The 26,633-nt window shown below is 34.5% G+C and overlaps 1 protein-coding gene and 2 long non-coding RNA genes across 4 annotated transcripts in view; 1 reads left to right on the top strand and 2 right to left on the bottom strand.

Moving 5' to 3' along the window:
* Positions 1–26,633, top strand: part of LOC127732737 (uncharacterized) — a 238,745-nt gene that overhangs the window by 100,130 nt on the left and 111,982 nt on the right. Inside the window, exon 2 of the long non-coding RNA XR_007996409.1 lies at positions 2,134–2,637. This is a non-coding gene — a long non-coding RNA (uncharacterized LOC127732737). The remainder of the gene's footprint in view (positions 1–2,133; positions 2,638–26,633) is intronic.
* Positions 1,825–26,633, bottom strand: part of LOC127732738 (uncharacterized) — a 148,000-nt gene continuing 123,191 nt past the window's right edge. Inside the window, exon 3 of the long non-coding RNA XR_007996410.1 lies at positions 1,825–2,015. This is a non-coding gene — a long non-coding RNA (uncharacterized LOC127732738). The remainder of the gene's footprint in view (positions 2,016–26,633) is intronic.
* Positions 26,058–26,633, bottom strand: part of LOC127732712 (nuclear pore complex protein Nup133-like) — a 66,184-nt gene continuing 65,608 nt past the window's right edge. For both annotated transcript variants that reach the window (XM_052241892.1, XM_052241891.1), the window contains exon 34: positions 26,058–26,426. In XM_052241892.1, coding sequence (XP_052097852.1) covers positions 26,290–26,426 — 137 coding nt within the window. In that variant the 3' untranslated portion in view covers positions 26,058–26,289. The remainder of the gene's footprint in view (positions 26,427–26,633) is intronic.

The raw sequence follows: 26,633 nt of genomic DNA, 5'->3' as shown, positions 1-26,633 counted from the left end.
CTATCGTTTAAATGTCAGTGTTCTATTTTATTTGACCAGCCAAAATTTTTATCAGGTAGTAACAGAATAAGGGCCATTTACAAAATATATGCGATGCATTATTACTGTTAAGTTTAATAACATTTGATTATGCAGTTTCAAAGGGACATATTTTAGACGGACAATGTACAAAATGATGACAATGACAAACGCCAAGTGTTTGTATAACCTCACGCAGCTGTTAAGAGCCAGGTGAGTTAAAAGGAAAGACCTTTGAATCATGATCAAATGTTGTTCATTTTGTAACATGTTTCGGTAACACAAAAGTTGATGGTTGCTAGACATTTTCCCCGATATGAGAATGGCTACTATATACTTTTGTGACGATATTGACCTTTTACCCCCTCGTAGTTAACCTATATATATGCCTAGGAAAGCAGCCCTATAGTATTTCAAATAATTCAAAGTTTTATGAACACTTTCTAAATAAACTCAAAAAATATCTATGATGTTTCAAGTCAGAACAGGAGACAACATGGCTGGTGATTAACTGAAAAACACATGAGTAAAATCATGTCAGTGAATTATTTCCGTCAAGAAACATATGTTGGTTATTAAAAGGAATTCGAAATTCTAATTGGAAGACAAATTAGTTTGAAAATTTTGGAATTTTGTATCAAGGGACCAAAACATTGATGGTGTTACTAGGTATTTCCCAACTATATGAGAATGGCTGCTAAAGTCTATAATAACAATATTGACCCCTTATCTTTCAACATGGATCTATATAATAGTTCATATCAATCTGAACCCAAATATGTATGGTTGCTAGGTTCTTTTATATCAAGTAAGGGCCGTTGCGAAGAACTTTTGACATGACCTTAGCCTCTGGCATATTACTTTATTACCAAATAAAAGCAATAATCGTTCTGAACATTTTTTCTATTTACTGTATGTGTCTCTTTGTTACCATGTTTGACAAAATCTAATAAAAAGACTCAAGGTCAAAGGTCAAGGTCATCAATAACATTTGACTTTTGAATCAAACTAAAGGTCATTGAATGCGCAACATTTTTCAATTGATGTCCAGCCTTTATCTTTCACTGTGGATGAGATATTTTAATAACAAGGTCAAATTTCTTTTACAAAATAACAAAAATGACACTTTAAGGTTCCAATAGCAACCATCCTAGCAACCTGAATCCCAAACCTTAAGTTATAAATTATTACTTGGCAACAGTAATAGTTTACATTGATAATCTCAATATAAATGGATATGGATGCAAAAGTGTGTAATTAGTTCATGCAAAATGCCTATAATTTGCCTTCTTGAATGCAATGAAAACTCCCTTATGTACATGTCAATCAATGTTGCCACCTTCTCCTCTTTTTAGTAGAATTAATTATTATATTTTATCTTACTCATAAAATGTTATATTTTAATGAAAAAATATCAAAATATTCATCAAAATTGAAATGTGTGCATGATAACTGCTTGAAATTGGTAATTTTTCTATGTCAAAATATGCACTTATGAGACAAAATCCATGAGTACCCGTTATTATGGTAACGGGAACATAAAAACAAAATTCTGTGAACATATTTCTTGTATGTTTGTCGATAGCTACTAACAAACGAAATTTCAAGAAAATCTGAGACTATGCGTGCTGCAACATGGTTGGTGTTTACAGAGAACTGCTATTGAATAGTAAATCAATATTAACACCCCCCCCCCCCTTCCATCCCCCCAAAAAAGTTATTAGACTTAATGATTTCACAACAGTATAAATGATGACCTTGGTCAATATGCTTATTAAGACAAAAATACAAGATTTGTAGGATGGTTTTTGTCGAGCCTGCGACTTTTGTCGCAGAAAGCTCGACATAGGGATAGTGATCCGGCGGCGGCGGCGGCGTTAGCTAACTTCTTAAAAGCTTTATATTTTAGAAGGTGGAAGGTCTGGATGCTTCATACTTTGTATATGGATGCCTCATGTTACGAAGTTTTCGTCAGTCACATGTCCAATGTCCTTGACCTCATTTTCATGGTTCAGTGACTACTTGAAAAAAAAGTTAAGATTTTTTTGTAATGTTACATTCTCTCTTATTATAAGTAATAGGATAAATATATTTGGTATGTGCGTACCTTGCAAGGTCCTTATGCCCGTCAGACAGTTTTCACTTGACCTCGACCTCATTTCATGGATCAGTGAACAAGGTTAAGTTTTGGTGGTCAAGTCCATATCTCAGATACTATAAGCAATAGGTCTAGTATATTCGGTGTATGGAAGGACTGTAAGGTGTACATGTCCAACTGGCAGGTGTCATCTGACCTTGACCTCATTTTCATGGTTCAGTGGTTATAGTTAAGTTTTTGTGTTTAGGTTTTTTTTCTTATACTGTATGCCATAGGTCTACTATATTTGGTGTATGGAATGATTGTAAGGTGTACATGTGTAGCGGGCAGGTGTCATCTGACCTTGACCTCATTTTCATGGTTCAGTGGTCAAAGTTAAGTTTTTTGAGTTTTGGTCTTTTTTTCTAATACTATATGCAATAGTTCAACTATATTTGGTATGTGCGTACCTTGCAAGGTCCTCATGCCCGTCAGACAGTTTTCACTTGACCTCGACGTCATTTCATGGATCAGTGAACAAGGTTAAGTTTTGGTGGTCAAGTCCATATCTCAGATACTATAAGCAATAGTTCTAGTATATTTGGTGTATGGAAGGACTGTAAGGTGTACATGTCCAACTGGCAGGTGTCATCTGACCTTGACCTCATTTTCATGGTTCAGTGGTTATAGTTAAGTTTTTGTGTTTTGGTTCTTTTTTTCTTATACTGTATGCCATAGGTCTACTATATTTGGTGTATGGAATGATTGTAAGGTGTACATGTCTAGCGGACAGGTGTCATCTGACCTTGACCTCATTTTCATGGTTCAGTGGTTAAAGTTAAGTTTTTTGAGTTTTGGTCTTTTTTTCTAATACTATATGCAATAGTTCAACTATATTTGGTGTATGGAAATATTTTATGATCTATTTGGCAGTCACGCAGGTTTTATTTGACCTTGACCTCATTTTCAAGGTTCATTGCTCAGTGTTAAGTTTTTGTGTTTTGGTCTGTTTTTCTTAAACTATAAGCAATAGGTCAACTATATTTGTTATATGGAAGAATTGTTAGCTGTACATGCCTGCCTAGCATGGTTCATTGGTCAATGTTTAGTTTACTAGGTTAATGTTAAGTTTATGTGACAGTTGTAATAAAGCTTTATATTTAGGACTATCAACATAATATCAATGATTAGTAAAGAAGGCGAGACATTTCAGCGTGTGCACTCTTGTTTAACTTGTTTGCTATAAATTATATGCATATATATATATATATATATATATATATATATATATATATATATATATATATATATATATACTATAACCGAAAAGCCTGGTGTTAAAACACACCGAATTTTATCAACTTTCAAAATGAATCGTAATGTCACAATAAAATATATATTTATCCCTGTTGCATTTTGTTAGTAACTAAAGTATAACGTTATTCGCATTGAAAATAGATACTCTGCAAACATGTAATATAGAAATGTAAACTTAATAAGAAGTCAATGGTACATGTTCAGCAAACACCTGCAACGTATGCATAGCTACAAATTGCAAGTACGCCAAGGGGTACAATGTGTAACTCTAACATATCCTACAACTAGACGTATAACTTGACAATGAAATAAATTTTTACGGTGCAATGGTATCCAAGTCTACTTGTAACATCCCACAATCATTCTATCCACCGAATAAAATTGACCTATCACTTATACCATATGAGAATTTGACCTAATCACGAAAAGTAAGTGTTGACCAATACATCTTGAAAATGAGGGTAAAGTCAGGTTATCCCGTCTGACGGACATGCTTACCATACAATGATACTATATACCTAATATAAATGTCCTATTACTTATAAAAACTTTAAAAAAATTGTGACAAAAAAGATATAGTTGTCCATTAACTCATTATAACTGGGAAAAAATCACATGATAAATACCCTGCATTTTTAAAACGATCATTGAACTATGAAAACGAGATAAAAGACAGCGGACATACGCCAGCCGAAAAATTCAGACCATACGGCATCTTTGTACTACATATGAATTATTCAGGTTTAAAATTTCCTGAAATTTACAGAAAGCCAACACCGTCCCTGACGGATGAGGATCCCTATGACGTGCATTCTGCAAATTTCAGGCGAGACAAAAACTCAGTCATTTTTGTTTATACATTTTCGTTACCTATTTTATTCAGTTCAAACATAGGTAATCTACAATTAATTTTCGTTTTGTCCTCAAATTTAGTTGATTGTTTTGCATTCACTTTCATTAAGAAAATAGAAACACCAAGGTGTCGTAGATACAGAACTTGCCACGTTAGAACAAAGATCACCAAATTCAAAAAGAAAAAAAAATCTTGCATTTTGTGTTGATGTATATTTGCGACTAATAGCAGCTTATTATATCGGTGGCTCATACCGCCAGCAGCATAACACTTACCTTAATCCCCCACTGGAAGTCTCTCTACAACCAAGAATATGAGTCGTGTCTCTACAACCAAGAATATAAGTCGTGTCTTTACAACCAAGAATATGAGTCGTGTCTCTACAACCAAGAATATAAGTCGTGTCTCTACAACCAAGAATATGAGTCGTGTCTCTACAACCAAGAATATAAGTCGTGTCTCTACAACCAAGAATATGAGTCGTGTCTCTACAACCAAGAATATAAGCTGTGTCTCTACAATCAAGAATATGAGTCGTGTCTCTACAACCAAGAATATGTCATATTCCATTTTTTCCATCCTTTGGTGTTATTTAGCAACGTTCTTTTTCCAGCCACATTCTAGACAGGTTAAATGCTATGTTAAAGCTGGGACCGATAGATCTATTCGTCCCAACTGTTATTTCCTATTCAATACAATAACTTTGCAAACATAAAATACAATTTTTCGTGAGAATAGTTGTTTGCATTTGAAAACTGTTCAATAAGGTCCTAATGATGATTTAAAAACGTAACAGGCAACATATCTTTATAAGATATTCATTTCATTTCATTATATATAATTCTGTTTCTGTCCAAATTTCTTGAGAATAGTCAGATTGTTTAGTTCTAATTTTTGCAGCTCTTGTTTAACAATATGTAATAGTAAACAAGTTTTATGATAGGTATACACGTTAAAATATATACAAAATTCCAATGTTAGCTAATTTTGAAAAATACCATACTGTACTCCCTAATAAAAACAAGAAAGTTAAAAAAATATTTGAAGGACTGTGTTATTCGAAAGATAAATGTACTAAAAACTTTTGACCGGATTTCTTTGTCAGTTTTTGGTTAATCGAACAAAACAATGCATATAGGAGTTATCGGTGATCTGTACTTTTTAAACAGGAAATATTTACTTGTCAAAATGACTAATAGTGTTAAAACTGGGCTTGTTTTTGGACAAGTTACATCAGCTAATAAGAAAATATTATTTTACAGTATATGATATTTCTTTAATCAAGTGTCGAATTATTTATACAGGTGAATATCCATATTTTTAAAAGTGAATATATGTCATTAAAACATATTATGAATAAAGCACATTAAAACATTTCTTAGATAACTTTGAGACCACGAGTGAAGCAAAAATATGGAGTCGTAAATAGCTCCGCAAGTTCCCTCACCTGTTGTTTTTATCAATAGATTAAGGTAGCCTTTTGGTTAGTTTAATTGAAAAGTTGCTTACTTTGATATTGTACTTATACTTGAACGAAACAAAACATCCATAAAACTGATTAAATATCAATTCTCTCCAATATGAACTATAATTGAGAGTTCATTCAATATCACTGATGCTAGAAACTAATGGTCAGTATAACATTTTCAAATTAATCAAGGCTTGGCACCAAACAAATTTCATTCCTTTGCGACATGTATGAGCTTAGATCTATTGCTAAACATACCAGTCATGTATGGCTAAAATCTAGGTCAAACGGACTAAAGTTTTGTAAATATCCCAACCAAGAATGCCAAGATATGATTGGTAATGCAAGAAAGCTTTTAGAATGTAGTCTAACTTATCGGAGGCTTTGATTACACAACACTGCGACAGAGGTGTAGTCTCTTTGGATATCATCCTATCAGCGGTTAGTACTTCGGAATGAATGTATATTAAATCTCAATTTTCAATGAAAAATAGAATTGAATGGTACATAGCAGTAAGAAAGGATAAAAAAAATATTACGATCACACAATATTTTACAAAAATATAAATTACAATATAATGAAATTATAATGGTAACGAATCATCATAATTGTTTCCAGACTAGCATGGAATGATGCTTGTTAATTCGCTTAAGTAGAGGTACTAGCCGCCTCACATTGTCCGAAACTTCACTAAAGAATAAAGATGAGTTTAATAAAGTATTTGAGCAATTCCTATTTGATAAATACCCGAATACTGAAAATCCTTGGGCAACAAAGACCACAACACTGTATTTGAAACGAGAACATTTAAGATAAAAGCTCTCACACCAGCTCAAATAAAGTGAGGCTGATTAATATAATTTGGCAATAAACCTATTGGGAATCTCCTGGGCATATTTGGTTATTGTTTATAAAGTTGGTTGAGCAATTTTGAGAACTGAATCTGATTCAATTTAAACATTCCATAAAAATAAGAATGAAAGTTGGTGGCATATTGCTTTACTCATCTGTATACCAATATAGGAACTTTCCAGGTATTTGATTTCAACTGCTTTATCTGTTTCAGGCTCTAATGGTTTGTCTCTCAAATCTTTCTTTGTGGCTTATTTTTTTTGCTTAAATTTATGATTTTTTGTATCATTCAATCACTGTGTCTGGTATATTTTTAATTTGCTCATTCATTTAAAGTTTGACGCATTTTCTTATGTTTGCTTGTATTGAAATTCTGTAGTTTGTTCTCGGCATTGCACGAGATCGTGCATTCCTGAACTGTTAATGACGTTGTTATAACCTTCTATGAAACAAAGCCACGGATGTTAGAGTATAGGACAGCATAGACTGGTACTCGACCGTTATTTGACAAGTTTGACAATACTTGTCTATTCCGAAGCATACTGAATATTTTACGGAGGAAACCAACCTAAGGACAGCATGACTTTAATATCAGCAGGTATTTGAGCTAACTTTCAGTAGCTGCAAGCATTCTTTTGTGTACCCTTTCAAGTTAGCCCTGTGCTTCAAATTAAAAAGGGGACGGTTGAGAACTAAAATAAAATATTTTACCCTGTAACATGTTCTTGTTTTGGAAAATGTAAATGTTGATGACAGATCTTGGATAGTTTTTGTTTAATTCATTTACAACGTTTCTTTTTTTAGATTCTACATGATTCAAAGTATGACAATTGTATTCCTGTCTATTGTTGAAGATTGAATGTTTTCCTCTACATGTGTTTTGGTTGTATCGTTGGGTTGAGATCTAAAATAAAAAATAAAATAGTTTAACCATGTAACATATGCCTGTGCCGGTCTTTTTTTTGCCTATTCCACAAATCTCTTTTTGTTGGCCTATACCACAAATCTCTTTTTAAATATTCTTGTATATAGCTCGCTGAAGGATATGCCGTTGGCCAATTATAAACATTAAAATTTTCTTAAAAATTGAATTACACTCTGCCAAGTTCAACTTGCTCTCAATCTATGACAATTCGCCGTAACGTGATCTATTTTTAAAAGCTGACTTCAATGGTATAATGTTCTTCTCTTTTAAAGTGTGTTATACCGGAACTTCTTAAATATCTTCACAACTTTTAAATTGAAAAAAAAAACAGATTTTATCATTTGAAGTAAAAATCTGATGTGTATATTTTGCAACTTCGGGTATTTTTCAATAACTTCAAAGTTCATTAACCAAGGGTCATACATTATCTAAAATGTGAAATCACCCAAACACAAAAATAAGACGTGTCTTGATTGCCAATGATACAACTCTCCACAAGAGACCAAATGATATAGAAGTTAACAACTATAGGTCACCGTACGGCCTTCAACGGTCTATTTTCGATGAATCATTTCTAGTAATTTAATTAAATAAGTTAACCTTGTAGAATACAGAAATTAGAAAAATATATTTTCTTCAACTTGTACTAAATTTAATACCATCTTCCGGTAATTTATTACAATTTAAAGAATTCGAAGAAAGATATCTGCCTTCAGTGGTGAAATTTCTCATGTTGCTTTTCCTGAACGTCTTTCTACAAACAGATAAAAAAAGTACACACAAGTATAATTCATGTTAGCTGTATTTGGCAAAACATTTTGGATTTTTTGGCCCTGAATGCTCTTCTACTTCGTACTTTATTTGACCTTTTAACTTTTTTGATTCGAGCATCTCTGGTGAGTCTTTTGTAGACGAAACGTGCGTCTGGCGTACATAATTATAAGCCTGTAGTATCTTTGAGTTATTTTATAATTTTATCTGAGAAGCTTGTCAATCACATTTTGCATCATTAAAATAAATCCTTATTCGACAGTCGTGTTATACACGTGTCTTAGTGGTCTAACTACCAACACAGTCCTGTTTTAGTAACACTATAGTACTATTGAAATGAAATTTTTTAATACAGTTTACGTTTGTTGTATAATTAAAAATATCCCTATGATCGAATAAACATCTTGCACTTGTCCTTAATTTAAGACAACCTTAGTGTCGGAAATTCACAACCACTCTTTCTCTATGGTTGAATGACATCTTGTACTTAATTTAGGACAACCTTTCGGAAATTTACAACTTTCAAAGATCTTCAAACATTTTTTTTCTAGGGTTGAATAATGCCCTTGTTCTTACGCATAATTCAAGACCTGAACTTTCGGATATTTACAATCATTCTAACAATTTCGATGAATGGTGCAATTTTCTTATCAATAGACATACATGTGAACCACCCGACAGGAGTACAATAATCCCGTTTTCAAGGGTCTCCTCCCGTCCTCCCGTTGAAAAGAAACAATCCTGTGTATAAAAATTTCTTGAATGAAAATTTTCAGGCACCATATGTTTACAAATGTTTAGTATTGAAGACGTAAAAACCTGAGTGTATCGAACGTACCAAGTGTAACTGACATTAAACAAGGAATTATTTGAATTCTGGAAAATTGATAAGAAATGTATGATGAAAACTAACCCAACTAAATAGGGTTAGCCATGCGCGCAAGGCTAAGGTTAATTTTATTTTCACTGATATGAACTAACTAACCCCCTTAGCCATCCATGCATGGATAACCCTATTCAGTTGGGTGAGTTTTTATTATACAATTTTTATCAATTTGCCAGAATTTAAAATTATTCCAGATTCAAATAACTCCTTGTTATTACCTGATTACGCAACATGTGTAGATTTTGATCAGGCCGGCAGCTTATTAAAAAGTGATAAAAGTTTGATAGAAAAAAATTATAACATGTTAAATTTCATGCGTCCGAAGCACTTTTCTGTATTTACCTTCATCAGGAACGCTCAAAGCCGATAATTTGAAAGCCGAGAATGCACAAGAACCGAAACAGTTGAAGAGCTATATGACAAAAAAAAATACCTAAAGGATATGGCCTCTGTCTATGGCACACGCCAAAGATGATTGTAGGTAAATAATGGCATTGATAGAAAAGTCAATTGTAATTGTCAAAACATCGATCGGAAGGTTTTGATGCTGAAAAAACATTTAATAAGTTTCAACTCAGCAAAGAAATACTCACCATTTCACACTCCAATGCAGACATTAAAGTACCTTCAGCATGATCGAGAAGTTCCGAACTGACAGCAGAAAAACATCGACTTCACAGCCTCCTCAGTGTTAAGATTAACAACTACACAAATTGTTCTCAGGATTACTTTAGTACTTTAGTACAGAGTCAAGTGTATTAAAGGCAGCCAAGTCAGCTTGTACTTCTTACATGACCGAGTGTTCCAAGACAAGTGCTTTAGTCATTAAATAACATTTGTCCATGTAATATGTAATATTTGACAGTGCTTTAGCTAATATATTTTACAGTGTTTGAAACAATGAGTCTTAAGTTTTGTAGCAAAATGACTTCCTTAATGTTTAAAAACCATGCATAACAATCTATTATAAATTTTTATCATATCGGGACTTACTACTGTAAGCATTCAAATTTTCATCAACAACAAAAACCACGACTGAGGGACCCATAGACATGAAGGTGTCACGAAATAGAAGTTCCTCCATAATATAAGAGTCAAGTGGAAGAAATATACTGCAGTATGTGTTCCTTACGGAATAAAGGGTATAGAATATTTGTTCCAACAGGAACAGATATTATGACATTGTTTATAACAAATTTTCCAGGGGAACTTCTGTTAGGCAGAACAAATATACGTTGACAAAGGCACCTGCATCTGCCGGGTAATAGCCTTCTTTAACCAGCCGAAGATTCTGCTATATAATTGTTTTCTAACAAGTTCCGTATCTATGACAATCAAAGTTGAACTATAAAGTATACTGAGGAAGACCTCATCTTTAAAACTTAATCAGATCGTGAAAAGATCGATTATTGTTTCTTCTTCCTTTATAGTACAGGCCTCCCATGGGAGTATTATCGTACTGTTTTATGTACATGTTCGATGTGAGAACAACAAATGTGCGGGTAAGTGCGAATTATCTACAGTGAAAACGATAAAAAACAAGGTTGGACATCTATCGAAGCTGGACCACTTGCACACCCCTTTTGAATGATTCAAGGGTTGTACAGCTTACTAAGTGTTGTGGCAGTCCATTCCAGATTCTGATGGTATCTGGGAAAAACAATTATCGATATACTTGAGTCCTGGCAAAATGAACGAGGAATTGTTCTTTGTGTCCTCTTACTGATGATGTTACTGGCTGTAGATTTGTTGTTGGCATGGCAATCAGTTCGTGCACTACTCTATAAAACATGATGACCATACATTGAGCTCTCCAATCCTGTAGTGTCTTCCAGTTTAGTGCCTGTAGCATTGATGTTACGCTACTTGTTCTTCTATAATCATTAAGTGCAAATCGTGCGCATCGGCGTTGTATAGCTTCTAATTTGTTTATGTTGTCCTTAGTAGATGGATCCCAGATGGTGCTAGAGTATTCCATGAGTGGTCTTACAAGCGTTTGATAACATAATGCTTTAGCTTTACTAGGACAGTTTTTGATGTTCCTTTGAAGAAAAGCTTGGTTGGAGTTAGCTTTCTTTGCGATGGTGTCAATGTGTTTGTTCCAACTCAATGTTTTGTGTATGAAGACGCCAAGATATTTTGCAGAGTCAACCTTTTCTAGGATATGGCCGTGGATGTTATAATTTGCCTTAACTGTTTTTCGCTTTGTTGTTACTCTTAGGAGTTGGCATTTTTGGGGGTGGAATTCCATCTGCCAGTCTGCATTCCATTGTTGTAGTCCATCCAGGTCGTATTGAAGGGTGTTCACATCTGTTTCGTTTCTTATTTGTCGGTAGAGAACGCAGTCGTCTGCGAAAAGTCTAACATTTGAAGATGACACATACTCTGGGAGGTCATTTATAAAAATAAGAAACATCAGCGGGCCAAGCACGCTACCCTGTGGGACTCCAGACTGCACTGGCGAGGTTTCTGACGATTCTCCTTCCAGGAGCACACATTGCTGTCTGCCATCCAGAAAGTTTCTCAGCCATTTTATTGTTGTCCCTCTAATGCCATAATGGTCGATCTTGTACAGTAGTCGCTCATGTTGGACTTTTTCAAAGGCCTTTGAAAAGTCTAAGAGAATTAGATCTACTTGCTCTTTATTGTCGAGTTTTTTGCTAGGTCTTGAATTGTGAGAATCAGTTGGGATTCACAGGACCGTTCTTAACTAAAACCATGTTGAGCATCAGTCAAGATGGAGTGACTTTCTAGGTGTTTGATGATATTGGTACAGATGATATGCTCCAATAGTTTACATAATATTGCAGTTAGTGAGACAGGTCGGTAGTTTGATGCTTGGCTACGATCCCCTTTCTTAAATATTGGTACAACATTTGCATTTTTCCAATAAGAAGGTAATGTACCTTGGTCGACTGAGGCTTGAAAAAAGGTGGTAAGTATTGGTGATATTTCAGGAGCTATTGATTTCAATAATCTTGTAGAGATTTCATCTGGCCCTGATGCTTTATGTATGTTAAGATTTGACAGTAGTTTGTGTATTCCGTTTTCTCAAATAGTGATGTTTTCCATGTGTGGGGTACGGGTTCGTTTTCATTTTCTTTATGGTAGTCTTGTCTTCATTGCTGTTTAATACCGAAGAGAACTGATTGTTGAGTAAATTTGCCTTCATTTTGTTATCCGAGTATGTGAGCCCGTCTGTGTTTCTAAGTGGTGCAACTCCTCCATTTTCGCATCTTTTATTCTTTATGAAGCTCCAGAACTTCTTAGGATTGGATTTCTGCTCTGAGTTTATGATGTCGTGGATGTATGTAGAATAAGCTTTCTTACATTCTTTTTGTGAACTCATTTTGATAGTTTTGTATCTCTTAAGGTCTTTAGTTGATTTTGTTGTTCGAGCTTTTTTAAAAGCTTTCCTTTTCCTTCTTGTGATACGTTTTATTGTACCATTTATCCAAGGTTGGTGGAATCTTGTTGACGACATTTTTTATGGTACGTTTTTATCCTGGATATTTTTGAGTCCTGATTTTATGAACTCCCACATCTCTGATATTGAGCTCTGCGCGTTGTATACGCCATGGAATATTTTGGATAGTTCCTGTGCTTCTGATTTCATCTTTTCTATGTCTGCTCTCTTCCAGATGTAAATTTTTCTTTGCGTTGGTTTTTGGTGCATTGCTATGGCATTACTATCAATAAAGACGATGTCGTGATCTCCTATTCCCGGAATAGGCTCACATCTATTTACTAAGGATGGACTGTTTGTGAGGAAAATATCGAGTGTTGCTGATCCTCTTGTGGGGAATGTTACCACGATCTAGACAGCAGTTATTTACCATATCTACAAACCTATTATTGATTTGTGTAGAATATTGGTTGCCACTTACTGAATTTGATTTCCAGTCAATATCAGGACGGTTTAGGTCTCCTCCTAGCCATAATATTGATGAATTATTTTCTTTAAATATTTCTTCTGCTGTGTTACTCATTTTATCCATGTAGGTGACATCACTACTGGATGGTCTATAGAGACATCCTACTATGATAGATTTACTGTCAGGTGTTGTTACTCTAATATATAATGATTCTGTGTCCCATTGTATCGGTAGTTCTTCGCTGAAGATGATATCTCTTATAACTACCAATACACCCCCGTATCCATCTGTACGATCTTTTCTATATACTGAGTATTGTGGTGGAAATATCTCAGAGCTTAATATGTCCGGTCATAGCCAGGTTTCAGTCCCTAATATTATTTCGGGATTGGAAGTGTCTATCATGTTCAGTAATTCTTCTTTTTTATTTTTTATGCTCTGAAAGTTCACAACAACAATTTTAGTGTTATTGCCTTTATTATTTTGCTTCTGTTGGTCTTTTTTTACTTTTTTGCTTAGGTGATGAAGAGTATGCCGGTGGTCCTGGACTTGATATTGATGTTTCACAGCTGGATAAAGATTGGAACGAGTTGTAAGTTGAGTCGTTGATGAAGGACTCAAATAATGATGACGAAAAATTCGGCATTCAACAATTATGTGCCATCAGGGACAGTCTATACTAACGGGACTGGTCACTTATTACAATGTCTATACAAATTTGCAGACAGAACTGTGCCGTCGCTGATGTCACGTGACTTTATAGCAAATCTTTTCACATTTACGAAGTGTTCTTCATAACTATATGTTCAAGTTTAACGAAAAAACATTTTTATGAAATTTTATACATTTTGTCATTGCAAAATGCTGGTTTTGAAAAGATTCCTCGGATAGTTTTTTAAATATAGATCTTTGAACTTTGAGGTATTTTGTTGGTGAATTTCGAGTGGCCGCCATCTTGTTCGATATGTAAACCCTTTTGTACGAATGGGGTGTTCTTCAAAACGATACGTCTCAGTTTAATAATTTAACATTCTTTCAAAATCTTATATTTTTCGTCATGGTAAATGGCTATTAATCAGATTTTATATTAACAAATATTAAATTAAAGAACCTTAGTGAGCGCGCTCACATACCCCACGTCCCCACATTGTCACTGGAGAAATAAAATAACTGTAAGAAAAAAAAATTGTATTAGAAAAAAAAATTGAATCATAATTTCCTGTCGATATGCACATCTACCTAGTATGTCCTTATTATCTACAAAGTTTCATGAAATTCTGTTGTGTGGTTTCAGAGGAGTTGCGATGATAAACTGTTGCAGTGGTATATTGAAGCAAATAAGTTCAAAGGGGCGTAACTCCTAGAAAAAAAATTGAATCGTAATTTCCTGTCGATATGCACATCTACGTAGTATGTCCTTATTATCTGAAAAGGTTTCATGAAATTCTGTTGTGTGGTTTGAGAGGAGTTGCGATGACAAAAGGTTGCAGTAGTATATTGGGCAAATAAGTTCAAAGGGGCGTAACTCCTGAAAAAAAAATTGAATCGTAATTTCCTGTCGATATGCACATCTACGTAGTATGTCCTTATTATCTACAAAGTTTCATGAAATTTTATTGTGTGGTTTCAGAGGAGTTGAGATGACAAACTGTTGCAGAGGTATATTGAAGCAAATAAGTTCAAAGGGGCGTAACTCCTAGAAAAAAAATTGAATCGTAATTTCCTGTCGATATGCACATCTACGTAGTATGTCCTTATTATCTGAAAAGGTTTCATGAAATTCTGTTGTGTGGTTTGAGAGGAGTTGCGATGACAAAAGGTTGCAGTAGTATATTGGGCAAATAAGTTCAAAGGGGCGTAACTCCTGGAAAAAAAATTGAATCGTTATTTCCTGTCGATATGCACATCTACGTAGTATGACAAACTGTTGCAGTAGTACATTAAAGTAAATAAGTTCAAAGGGGCGTAACTCCTAGAAAAAAAATTGAAATGTATTTTCCTGTCGATAGGTTTCGTGAAATTCTGTTGTGTGGTTTGAGAGGAGTTGCGATGACAAGAAACAGGACTGACGGACTGACGGACGGACGGACAGACGGACGGGTCAAAAACATTATACCCTCCGCAACTCGTTGCGTGGGGTATAATTACAATGTACAGCAAAATGGAAGAAAATAGAGTATTAAGGTCAACAAGGGACAGGATACATATCCAGGTCTTCACACCACCAAAGACCAACATAACAGTTAAAACTATATTCTTAATGAGAAAAAAGTTGTTAAAAAGCTCATTGATGCGACAGAAAGAGACATTGATGTACATTTTGAATATAAGCATGGTAACATTGTTCTAGAATTTACGCCAGCTGCATGTTTACACTTTGTTGAATGTATAAAAGCTCATTTTTCAAATCACGATACTGTTGATGTCAAAATTTTTCAACGAAAAGATAAAATGGGGGAAATAGTTGAAACTTCCATGTCAGTTCTTCAAAAAGAGAACTCTAAATTTCAGCTTTACAGAATTAACATGTGCAACTCCACAATGAGAGTAGAGGTGAATGGAAAATCTCACAACTTATTCATTGAAGAACTAAAAACCATAGCTAACCTGATGTCAAACAAATCAACCAATCAACAGCTTAACAGTAAAATTCGTGAAGCTTGTCTCAAACTTGTACATCATAATGCATCTCATTTGAGTAATCCATCTACAACTGAAATATCAATAACAGCAGGAAGAACCAATGTTGATATCTGTCTAAAATGTAACAGGAAGTGTCTGAGTAAATGTATTGAATGCTCTGTTGGTAACCATTGGATCACACTTCAAGTGTGAAAAACTCACTTATAAACAAATAAATACATTAGAGCAATCTCCTGATGTATAGTATGTATGTATGTACAATATGTACAAAAAATAGAGTCAAGAGACATCCAGTATAAGCAGATATACTAGCCTACCCCTTCCTAATAACTACAAGAGTATAACATCAGATGGTATTGGGAAAACTCCGCTTGTACAACAGAGCCAACAGAACAACACAATCAATTGCCCTCCTGTTAGATTGGCAGAATCAATACTGTTTGAGGAAGTTAACATCAGATCTTGAAATATGACTGAAAACTCAAATCCATCAGTCAACTCCGATAATCAAACCCTGAGTAGTAACATAGAACCGGTAATAAATAACCTGTCAAAATCAACATCCAAAGCCATTGATACTGTAGCAGTAGAACAACTGCCTGTTAAACAAACCAAAACAGTGGAAGCAAGACCAAATCTAAAAGAAAAAGAGCTAAGACAAAAGGAGCTCCGTTGAAAGAAATGGTAAGAAGAGCTAAAAAAAAAAAATGCCACAAACTCACAAAATTCAAGCGAAAATGCTTAACTTCAAGCATACATCATGAAATTAGAAGGTAAAATTAAAGAACTAGAGAATAGCAATATAATTCTTAGAATTAAAGTAGCTGGAAATGTAGATAATACATCAACTAATGTTGTAAATAATGATATTACAAACCCACACCTGCTCCAAAACCATACAGAGCATATCACAGGAGGTTTTCCAATGCACCTAGAAACTCAACACCTGCAATCTAAAATACAAAGTATGGAAAACATCTAAAGCCTTAATAGAAGAGTTTCTGACCTAGAGTACAACTCCCTAAATCAAAGACTAGATGCACTCGAATTGTCAAAACAACATTGGCCATCTCCTCAAGGTTATCATCTATACCATGGGTATCAGAATCATATATCAGGTCCACATGTAAATGAGTATCAGAACCATATGCCAAATCCACATGTAAATGGGTACCAGAACCGTTTACCAGGTCTTCAGGTAAATGGGTACCAGAATCATGTACCAGGTCTACAAGTAAATGAGTACCAGAATCATATACCAGATTCAAATGGAAATGGGTACCAGAATCATATACCAGGTCCACATGGAAATGGTTACCAGAACCATACACCAAGTTCTAATGTAAATAGTTACTATAACAAAATACCTAATCCACAAGTAAATGGGTACCAAAATCTTAAACCTGATATGCATATGAGAAATATACAGCCAATGCCAAATGTACCATTCAATGAGTCGCACCCACCAGGACATCTGCCTCTGAAGGTAAACATGCCACATATGCACAACCCCAATAGTCACACCTATCCATGGAATTTACCACCACCTTGTTACATGAAAATGCAACCAAAGTCTGGCACACAGTCTGATATCGAAACAAGGTCTGACCAAAAACCACCGACGATGAAATGTAATGCAAGTTCAATGAAAAAATCTTGTGACAGGCCTCCCTCTTCATCTAAACTCCACCCTGCCTAACAAGCCTCTTACTGATCCACAACCTTCAAATGATGCTGGATGTTCTAATACTGTAATACAAGAATAGGATTATGCAACGGTAGAAACTAAGGAAATAGACATACGTCATGAACAAATTGCTTCAACAGATCCAGAAACCAAGAGCAGCCATGAATTCAAATCAAAATCTAACCAACCTCTAATAAGCACTCCTACCGTAATTGCTGCTGGTAACATAGAACCGTTGGAACAAGACTTGACAGCCATAGAAAATTATAATCAAGAGGAACATTTTTTAGGAGTAACAAAGCCTCAGAAGGACCTTGGATAGACCCACAGCCAATACAAGCATTGGATATCGTTTCTTTCAATTGTAAAAATGTACGTAATATGGACTGCATAAAAGATATTTTATTTAAGGAAAATGCTGACATTGTTTGTTGACAAGAGCACTGGCTTTTTAATTTTGAGAAAAATAGCTTTGATGATCTGTTTCCGGAGTGTGATTGGACCGCAAAATCAGTTGACGAGCTCAACCCAATTGGACCAACTCAGCGACCACTTGGTTATAGTGGAGTTGCCATACTCTGGAGAGAAAATATCAAACATTTAATAGAGAAACTGGAGGAGGGCAACGAGAAAATCGTCGTGTGAAAGTGGGTGTGTCTCCAAAACCCTTCATCCTGATATGTATATACATGCCTTGCAGAGGTTCCAAGTACGTTAACTCTTGAGTTCAATGATATATTGGACCAATTACGAGAAATAATTAATAAGTACTCCCCAAGATATCAATTTGTCTTGTGTGGTGACTGGAACTGTGATATATCTAGTAGATGTAAAAATATCAAATTGACAGAAAGGCAGGATGCCTTGAAGAAATTTCTCCAAGAGACTTTCAATGAGACCGATGTAACCTTTATACATCCGAATGGCCAAGAAGTCTCCACAATTGATTATATCTTCAGGAGCAATGATATAGACCCAGGAATATATCCCACAAAACGCCTAGATATGTTACCTTCAAATACTTCAGATCACCATCCTATCCATACAATGATACAATGCCATTTCGAATCAAAAAATAAAAAATAAAAACAGAGAAAAATCAGTATCCATCAAAGTTAAATTGGTCTTAAATAGATTTGGGAAAGTATCAAACTGAAATTACAAATAAAATCAATGAGCTGGAAGCTAAAGAAAAAAATATTGGATGTCCAAGATCTCATCCATGCTTTAACTATAGTGCAAGAAAAAAAGTCCAAACCTAACAAACAGAAAAATACTCACATCTGGAACGATGAGATAGCTCTTGCACTATTAACAACAAAAAAGCCTTATTTGAATGGAAAGAGGATGGAAAACCAAAATCTGGTAAAAATGCAACTCATAGAAAATACACTAGATCTGAACTCCGTAGAGCAAGGCGGCATCAGATTGCTAGACAGAGGGACGAGAAGTATGCTGAAATTATGAATACTCGGTCCAGTAACACTAAATCATTTTACAAGTTAATAAATAATCAGCGCAAGCAAGGAAAGTCCTCTATAACTGAAATAACAGTACAAGGAAAAGTTTATGACAATTCAGCAGAAGAAATAATAAAGGGGTGGAATGAACATTTCGCAAATCTGGCTACACCTGCTGCTACTCCTGAGGATGACTTTATCAACAGGGAGGCAGACAATGATGTCATAATGGAATCCTGTCTTGATGATGCAACTCCGATTTCTTTTACTATTTTAGAAGTTCAGAATGCCATTAACAAATTAAATAAAAATAAAGCTCCTGACATTTATGGAATAACAGCGGAACACTTCATCCATGGTGGACCAGACCTTGTTGGTGCATTGACAAAAATAATTAACAACATCTGTATATCATGTGCTATCCCAGATTACATCAAGATGGGAATTTTATCACCGATTTTCAAAAAGAAAGGTTTACCCACAGATCCTAAAAACTACAGAGGAATTACAGTTCTTCCTGTTATTGGCACAATCCTAGAAATACTCCTTAAGGATCACCTGTGGCAAATTATTGCAACCATCCAAAACCAATTTTAGAGAGGATTTACGTCTAAAATATCACCATTATTTTGCGCTCTTCTACTTAATGAAGTGATTATCGATGCAGTATACAGGAAAACACCTTTATATGTAGCTCTGCTTGATGCAAAATCAGCTTTTGACGTCGTAAACCACAGTATTTTATATAGAAAGTTATACCTAGCAGGGATCTCTGGCTCATTATGGCTACTTTTGCATGATCTAAGTGTTGCGCAACTTGCGCAGATGATGTCACTCTGGTCGTAAATGATCCTACCAATATGCAAACCCTATAAACAACCATGGAGAATTACAGTCAACAGGAGAAATATTCATTACAGCCTACAAAATGTAAAATTATTAAAACTGGGAAACCAAAATTAGAGGATAACTTCAATTTCACATTAAATGATACGCCTATTCAAAATGCTGAAACTGCTGTACATTTAGGAATTACTCACAGCAGTAAGTTAACCCGCGGCAAACCATCCCAATCCATATCCAGGAAAACATCAACAAAGCAAGGAGAACAATGTACAGCTTGATGGGGACAGGCCTGCATGGCAAGAATGGCCTTAATCCTGTAGCATGCCTACAACTATTCCAACTTTATGTGTTACCAGTACTCATTTATGGCTAAGAAATACAATTACCAAATTTTACACAAATGGAACCAATTGAAGTTTTCTATCGGAAAAGCATCAAACAAATCCTATCTATTCCCACTAACACAACAGACATGGCTGTGTATATACTGTCGGGTACGATTCCAGTAATTAGTAAAATCCATAAACTAGCTTTGGGAACTTTTGCAAACATTTCAAGACAAGCGAACTCTATAGAAAGACAAGTCGCAGAAAGACAAATCATCATCCCAACAGCCGTAAAGGACAGTTGGTTCACAAAAATCAGATCTTTATTAATTAAATACAGCCTACCATCAATCTTTTACATTTTAGATGAACCACCTTCAAAATTAAAATGGAAGAACTCTATCAGGAAAGCGATTGACACGTTCTGGGTTGAACATGTGGTTACCATGTCTGTCCACTACAAGAGTATTTCATTTATTTCTACATCTAATTATAAAACTGGTCATCTATACAATGCTCTAGCAAGTGTCCTGACTTCTGCAAAAGACATCCAGCGTCTCCCCATCAAACTTAGACTCCTTACTGGTCATATATTCTCCAATGTAATAGGGCAGCTTTCAACCAAGTTGACATCAACCCAACATGTCTCTTATGTGAGGAGGACAATAAAAGCGAGCTCTGCACGAAATGTAGAACATTAGAAAAACTAGAAATTAGTACACAACTAATATTGGATGCTAGTGCCTTGCTCTGTAACTGTCAATGTAAATGTGGATGTACAGATTTTCTTCATCTTGTAGAATACATAAGTAGAAAATTTTGCTTTGCTTTGCACATTAGACGTAATACAATATTATTAACATTGCCGGTGAACAAAAAAAAAGGGTTGCTTGCAACCACTCAGTCAAAGGCGTGAATATTTAAGATCTAAATTATCTTTTGTTTTAGATTTTAATAGTGTAATAAACATTTAGTGGGTGTTAAATACACCATATTCTACTCTGTAACCAGAGGTGTGCCTTTGAAAGGCAGGATCTTCACACAAGATAAGACAATGGCGGCAAAATTTGGACTGTATGTGGGAGATATGAATTTTGGTCTCGGAATTCTGTCAAACCGTAGATAGTGTTATTCTGGATAATCTCAACCAAGCCTCTCTAGTCCAATGATCATAGGTGATATCAATGCAAAACACTAATATTTTAGAAAAAATTGTGGAGCTATCTGAAAATGTTATTCTCACATAGGGCATGCGTAGTTTTCATCTTAACATCAAGCACCAAATATTTCATTCATTTCAGGACAATCGCGAAAAAGTTTTGGCCATGTTAGATTGAAAATTTCTAGTTGTAACAGACCTTATCAAGAACTTCATCTGTTCACTGATGTATGTAAATAAGGTCAAGGCCACTTTATACATTTCACTCCTTACAAAAATACATATACATAATATCTTTGACCTACCGTACATACTTACCGAGTTAAATACCCTGTTACAACCATTCCACCTACCAATCAATTCTTAATGTAAATGTAGTATGATATCAGAAGGACACAAATTCATAAATACCCGATTAACATACCAAATATTGTTGACCTATGATGTATATGGTTCAAATGAATTGATCTCATCTTGCAAACTAAGCATGAAAATGAGGTCACTGTTAAGTGACAATGAATGGTTTAAAAATTCTGTCATAATAACTGTATGTTATTCTAGTTAAAAATTGGGATGAAATGTTAAAAATTGATGTTGTCATCGCTGCCGAAAAAGTAATAAGTGTTACCTAGTATGTAAGTTACCCGCATTGAGCACACGAAACACTTCAAGAAGCCACTCAATCCTCTTGAAGCGTAGGAGTTTTCTAATACAGGACATGGGAGTTTTCAATAAGTAAAATTTGATATCTAGCGGTTGCAGAATACTAGTCTTGTATATATAATGTATAGGATTCAAGTCCCCTTATTCATTATGGTTATGATTTTCTAATATTACAAATTTCATCTGACACCAAGAGCCTAAATAACAGGTCCTAGCTGACACCAAGTCTGAAATATTGATATTTTTCTGTTATTTCTGCAAATGATTACCATACTTATTTCTGCAAATGATTACCATACTAACAGAATTGGTTCTGCTCAAAATTTACATGTTGGAGTGATAAAAGTATGAAGCCCATTTTCAAGTACAGACATTTGTTCTTTGTTGCTTGTATGCCTTTAAACATGCCATTCATACAAATGAACAGAGATAACATGTGAAGCCTTGTTGTTGTAGTAAACTTTTGACACCGCTATTTGTTCCCTTTATGTAACTTTGATAGCATAATGCACAAGTTGTAATTAAAATGGCAATACTTTAACATGTAAACTATGCAAAACATTCAAAGTCAATGACCCCCCCTGCCCAATCCAAGAAAATCAAATGGTTGTCCCCTTACATGATCACAATTTAAAATGAAGTGGAGGAATTAACTCTAAGAGTAAGGTAAAATCAACTTTAAAGCGATATGTAAATCAAAGTGACCATATTATGGTGGGCAGTTGTGCCGAGATTGCATCTGTCTGGCTATGCAAGATTTAAAAATGTGAAGCCTCTTCTGTTATCAAAAATAAAATCTTCATCTAATTTCCCATTGGCTTTTTTAATGTGAACTTTGACCTCTGCTTTGATGGACCTTCAAAGAAAAATGGCTGTCAACTTTAGTCAATATTAATGTGATATGAATCTCAACTCTGCTTTATACTAGACCAGCACAATGAGACATATCTTTCAATGTGGTAGTTCACAAGGTTTGCAAAAACATGTTTCCCTACCCAGATACATTATTCCGACTCTGATCCAACCAGTCTATGCTCTTTCTATTCAATGCTGCATGCTTAGCAGAAAAGCAGCAAATGCCACTTTTCAAGTCTTTGGTGCAACACAGTTGGGGATCAAACCCACAACCTCCCACACTAGAGGAAAGCATGTTACCACAATACCATTGAGTTAGTGGACAGATGACATCAAGGATGGATTATCTAAATAGAACAGATTTGAATACAAAAGTACTTGTATTTTCCACAGAATAGTTTACTTTTCATCACTTTATTAACAGGAATTGTTGTTTTGATTAAAATAATTATTTTACATAGATTGGTTGTCTGATTGTTGGTGTTTAACACCCCTTTCAACCCTCTTGGTTTTATCATGGTGGCCAGTTTTTATTGGCAGAGGAAGCCGGAGTACCTGGAGTGAACCATAGACCTTCAGAAGGAAAACTGGCAATCCTAGTCAATAATGATCAGAGTCAAATGCACTTTGAATTGAGCAGGGTTGACAGGCTAGTGATCATTGACGAACTATTTAGACTTTTAAGCAACCAAGGCCCAAGAAGACATTGGAAATGGATAATGTAACTCACTAAGTATCTGAAAACTGCATTTAGATATCAAATTTACAAAGTAATTTAAGAATGAAATGTAGGTCAGAGTAACCTAATTTTGGTAGGAGGCTGTTCATAATCCACTAGATGCATTATTACATGAATTTTTATTGGTGTAAGTCACTTATCAAAATACTAGGCAAACAAAATAAAATATGTAAAAAAAAATCATTATTTATGAGAAATAACTCCTATGAGGAGTCAAGTGATTACTTCAGTCATATTGGCATTTAGTAGATAAGTAGATCTTATATTGTTATCATTTTATCCATTTACAGTCTTTGTTCACCTACATTTTGTATTATAATTTTAAGATAACAAGCAAAACATTACATTTTGTAAAAATCATCCTTTCATGGCAATAACTCCTATACAGTCAAGTAGGGGATAGTAATGGAAGCAATTACAGAGGTTCCTGCGAGAGTAAACAATTAAATTGTGGTGCAAATTAGAAGTTATCAGGGTTATTTGGTTATAAACATAACTTGGGTATCCCCAGGGAAGGCAGAAATTTTCTGATGCACCACTAATTAAACTCCAGACTCCAAGGGGTTTTAAAGTTAGAGAGCCAAACCAATTTTGGTGAACATATGCACAGGAATGGCTAAGTTGAACAAAGGTTTTTTTTTAATATCACTTTAAATTAAAGGTTGTCTACCTTTTACCTGACACACCTTTCAGAGTTGGTGAATAATCATACTAAGTTTCATTATCCAACTCCAAGGGGTTTGGAAGTCAGAGTGGAATTGATTTTTGTACAGATTCACATAGGCGACATTTTTTACCACTATAAAGTTTTTTTTTTGTACTGGACACAACTTCAAGTAGTAGTGACATATCATGCCAAATTAATATCAAAACTTCAAGGGTCTTTAAAGTTAGAGAACAGAAAAGAGTTTTGTACATATCCACAAGGGTAAACTAATTTGAAATAAGATTCATTACCAAACTCCATGGGGTTTGCGTGTTAGTGGAAAAAAATTTGTGACAGATTGACAGACACAATTATTCTTTTCAAGATAATAAGCAAACACCATAAAACTGGTCAAAAATCACAATTTCAGGGGAATAACTCTTTTAAGGAGTCAACTGATGATTTTAGAAATGGTTTCAAATTTCTATTTTTTTATAGATCTTGTATTACTAATTATTTTTACTGTGTATCTACTATACTTTGCAAGATAATAAGCAAAAAATCATGATTTAAGGGCAACAACTATGGAGGGTTGTCTCGGTGATACTTTTCGTGGAAATAAAAAGTTCTAGTTGGTAGAGCTTGGCATTTTGAACATGTTTGCCTGTAAGCTTTTCTCTTTCTATTATATCACATAATTACATGTCTTTTACTCTAATGTTCTCTTTTCAGCAGTTGGGGCCATCTTGGTTCATAAGCGAAGCAAAAATATAAACTTGATACAAAGATACCCTTAGGTTGATTGTTTTTTACTTAATGTACAGTGGTAGATACTCTAAGAATTATTCAGCCTAACTTTGGTTAAAATTGGTCCTATCGTTTCAGAGAAGAAATATTTTAAAGAGGTTTACAACTACGAAAAAGATTAGAGTGATGTGGACATACACAAATTGATGGCATAAGCTAACATGACCCTCCTTTAATGATTTAAACATATGCATAATACAATTAAGAGTAAATGAAGCAACTGTTTTTTTCTAGAAATTTGTTTCACTGAGAGAACTTGTCTGACTCACTGTATGTAATTATTAAAATTGGCTCAACTTCCAAGAAAATAAATCCCAAAATCTTTGTTAAAACTATCTATTGAAGAAATCTCAACATTTTCTAATAATAGAAATTAAAGGAACCCTTATTTGCATATATGGATAATCTAACACTGCCGAATAGACCAGAACAATATTTTCTATTGGTTGGCCACCAAGATGGTTTGGACACTGAAAATATTTCTGAGAATGATTCACCGGGGGGACATTAATACCAAAATTGATACAAATTGGTCAAATCATTATTTTATAAAATAGTTTTTTTTTTCTAACAGCAACAACTCAATCAGGTAGGTAAGTTTAATCTTACGTACATTTGAAATGATGATGTTCAAAGATGGCAGCTTCCTTCTTAGTTGGTTTAGTTAATTCAAATTTTAACACAACATTAATCAAAAGTGCTCAGCTCCCCACATCTCATGTACAAAATACCAAAATAACTGTTCAATAACATGATTTTGAACACTTCATTTCAACAAATAGTGAACCTCATCAATGCAAGAGGTAATATTATGTGTACAGACTCATTAAATGTTAGCAAGAACAAAATTCTGCATCAAATAAAAGATAATATGATCAGCAAACATCAAATAGAACACTTACTAAATGAAAACAGTCAAAGAGGTTGATTCAGAGGGTATCATATCATAAGCTTACAAAAATGTTGAATGAACATCACTCTGGCAAACAGTGTCTGATCATGATGGCAAAAATAATTATGGCCATTTGTGTTCTTTGCAAGTGATGGAAAATCAAAATTTCCCCAATGTTACAGTCTGGACAACTAGTTCATTGATATGGTCCACAGAACAAAAGAATGGAGCTGACAATACTGCAAACCATAGTAGCAGTTAGTATGAACTCACATTAAAAAAAAGAACAACTAACATGTCCATTCTTTATTCATGGAGACATATGGCTGCTCCTGTAATACTCATGCTAAATAGCTTTCTTTCTGTTAAACAGTTGTATCAATTTTGACTTATATTTTCCAATATAGTTTGCAATAATGTTAACACATGTTGATTGTAAGTTCCTTTACATTCAATTCTCGATTACCTTCAACATATTACTTTGTAAACAAAAGCACCATTAACACCCTTCATTCAAGTTTTATCATATTGCCATCTGTTGAATATGTTCAAAACCTGCTCTCATAAGATACTGAAATGTATCATCATCTTTAAGTAATCCTAGGTCATCTGACTGTAGCAATGAATCAAGCTCTGGTAAAAATGATGGCAAATTTTGTCCTGAAAAAAGTTAAATGTAAATAAACACTGTGTTTTCCCATGTCAATCACATACATGCAGTAACAATGTCAAAGGCTGACATAAACAGGAAATTATCCAGTAACAAAAAGATTTGACAATCTAATTAAAACATTATTTTACTGACAGAAAGCAGAGTATGCATGCTTTAAGTCACCAATACTAAGACATGCAGTTTTGGAATGAATA

This window comes from Mytilus californianus, unplaced genomic scaffold, assembly GCF_021869535.1.
Source record: "Mytilus californianus isolate M0D057914Y unplaced genomic scaffold, xbMytCali1.0.p SCAF_26, whole genome shotgun sequence".
NCBI lineage: Eukaryota > Metazoa > Mollusca > Bivalvia > Mytilida > Mytilidae > Mytilus > Mytilus californianus.
The sequence above is the reverse complement of the archived record's forward strand: the minus strand, read 5'-3'. Positions and strand labels throughout refer to the sequence as shown.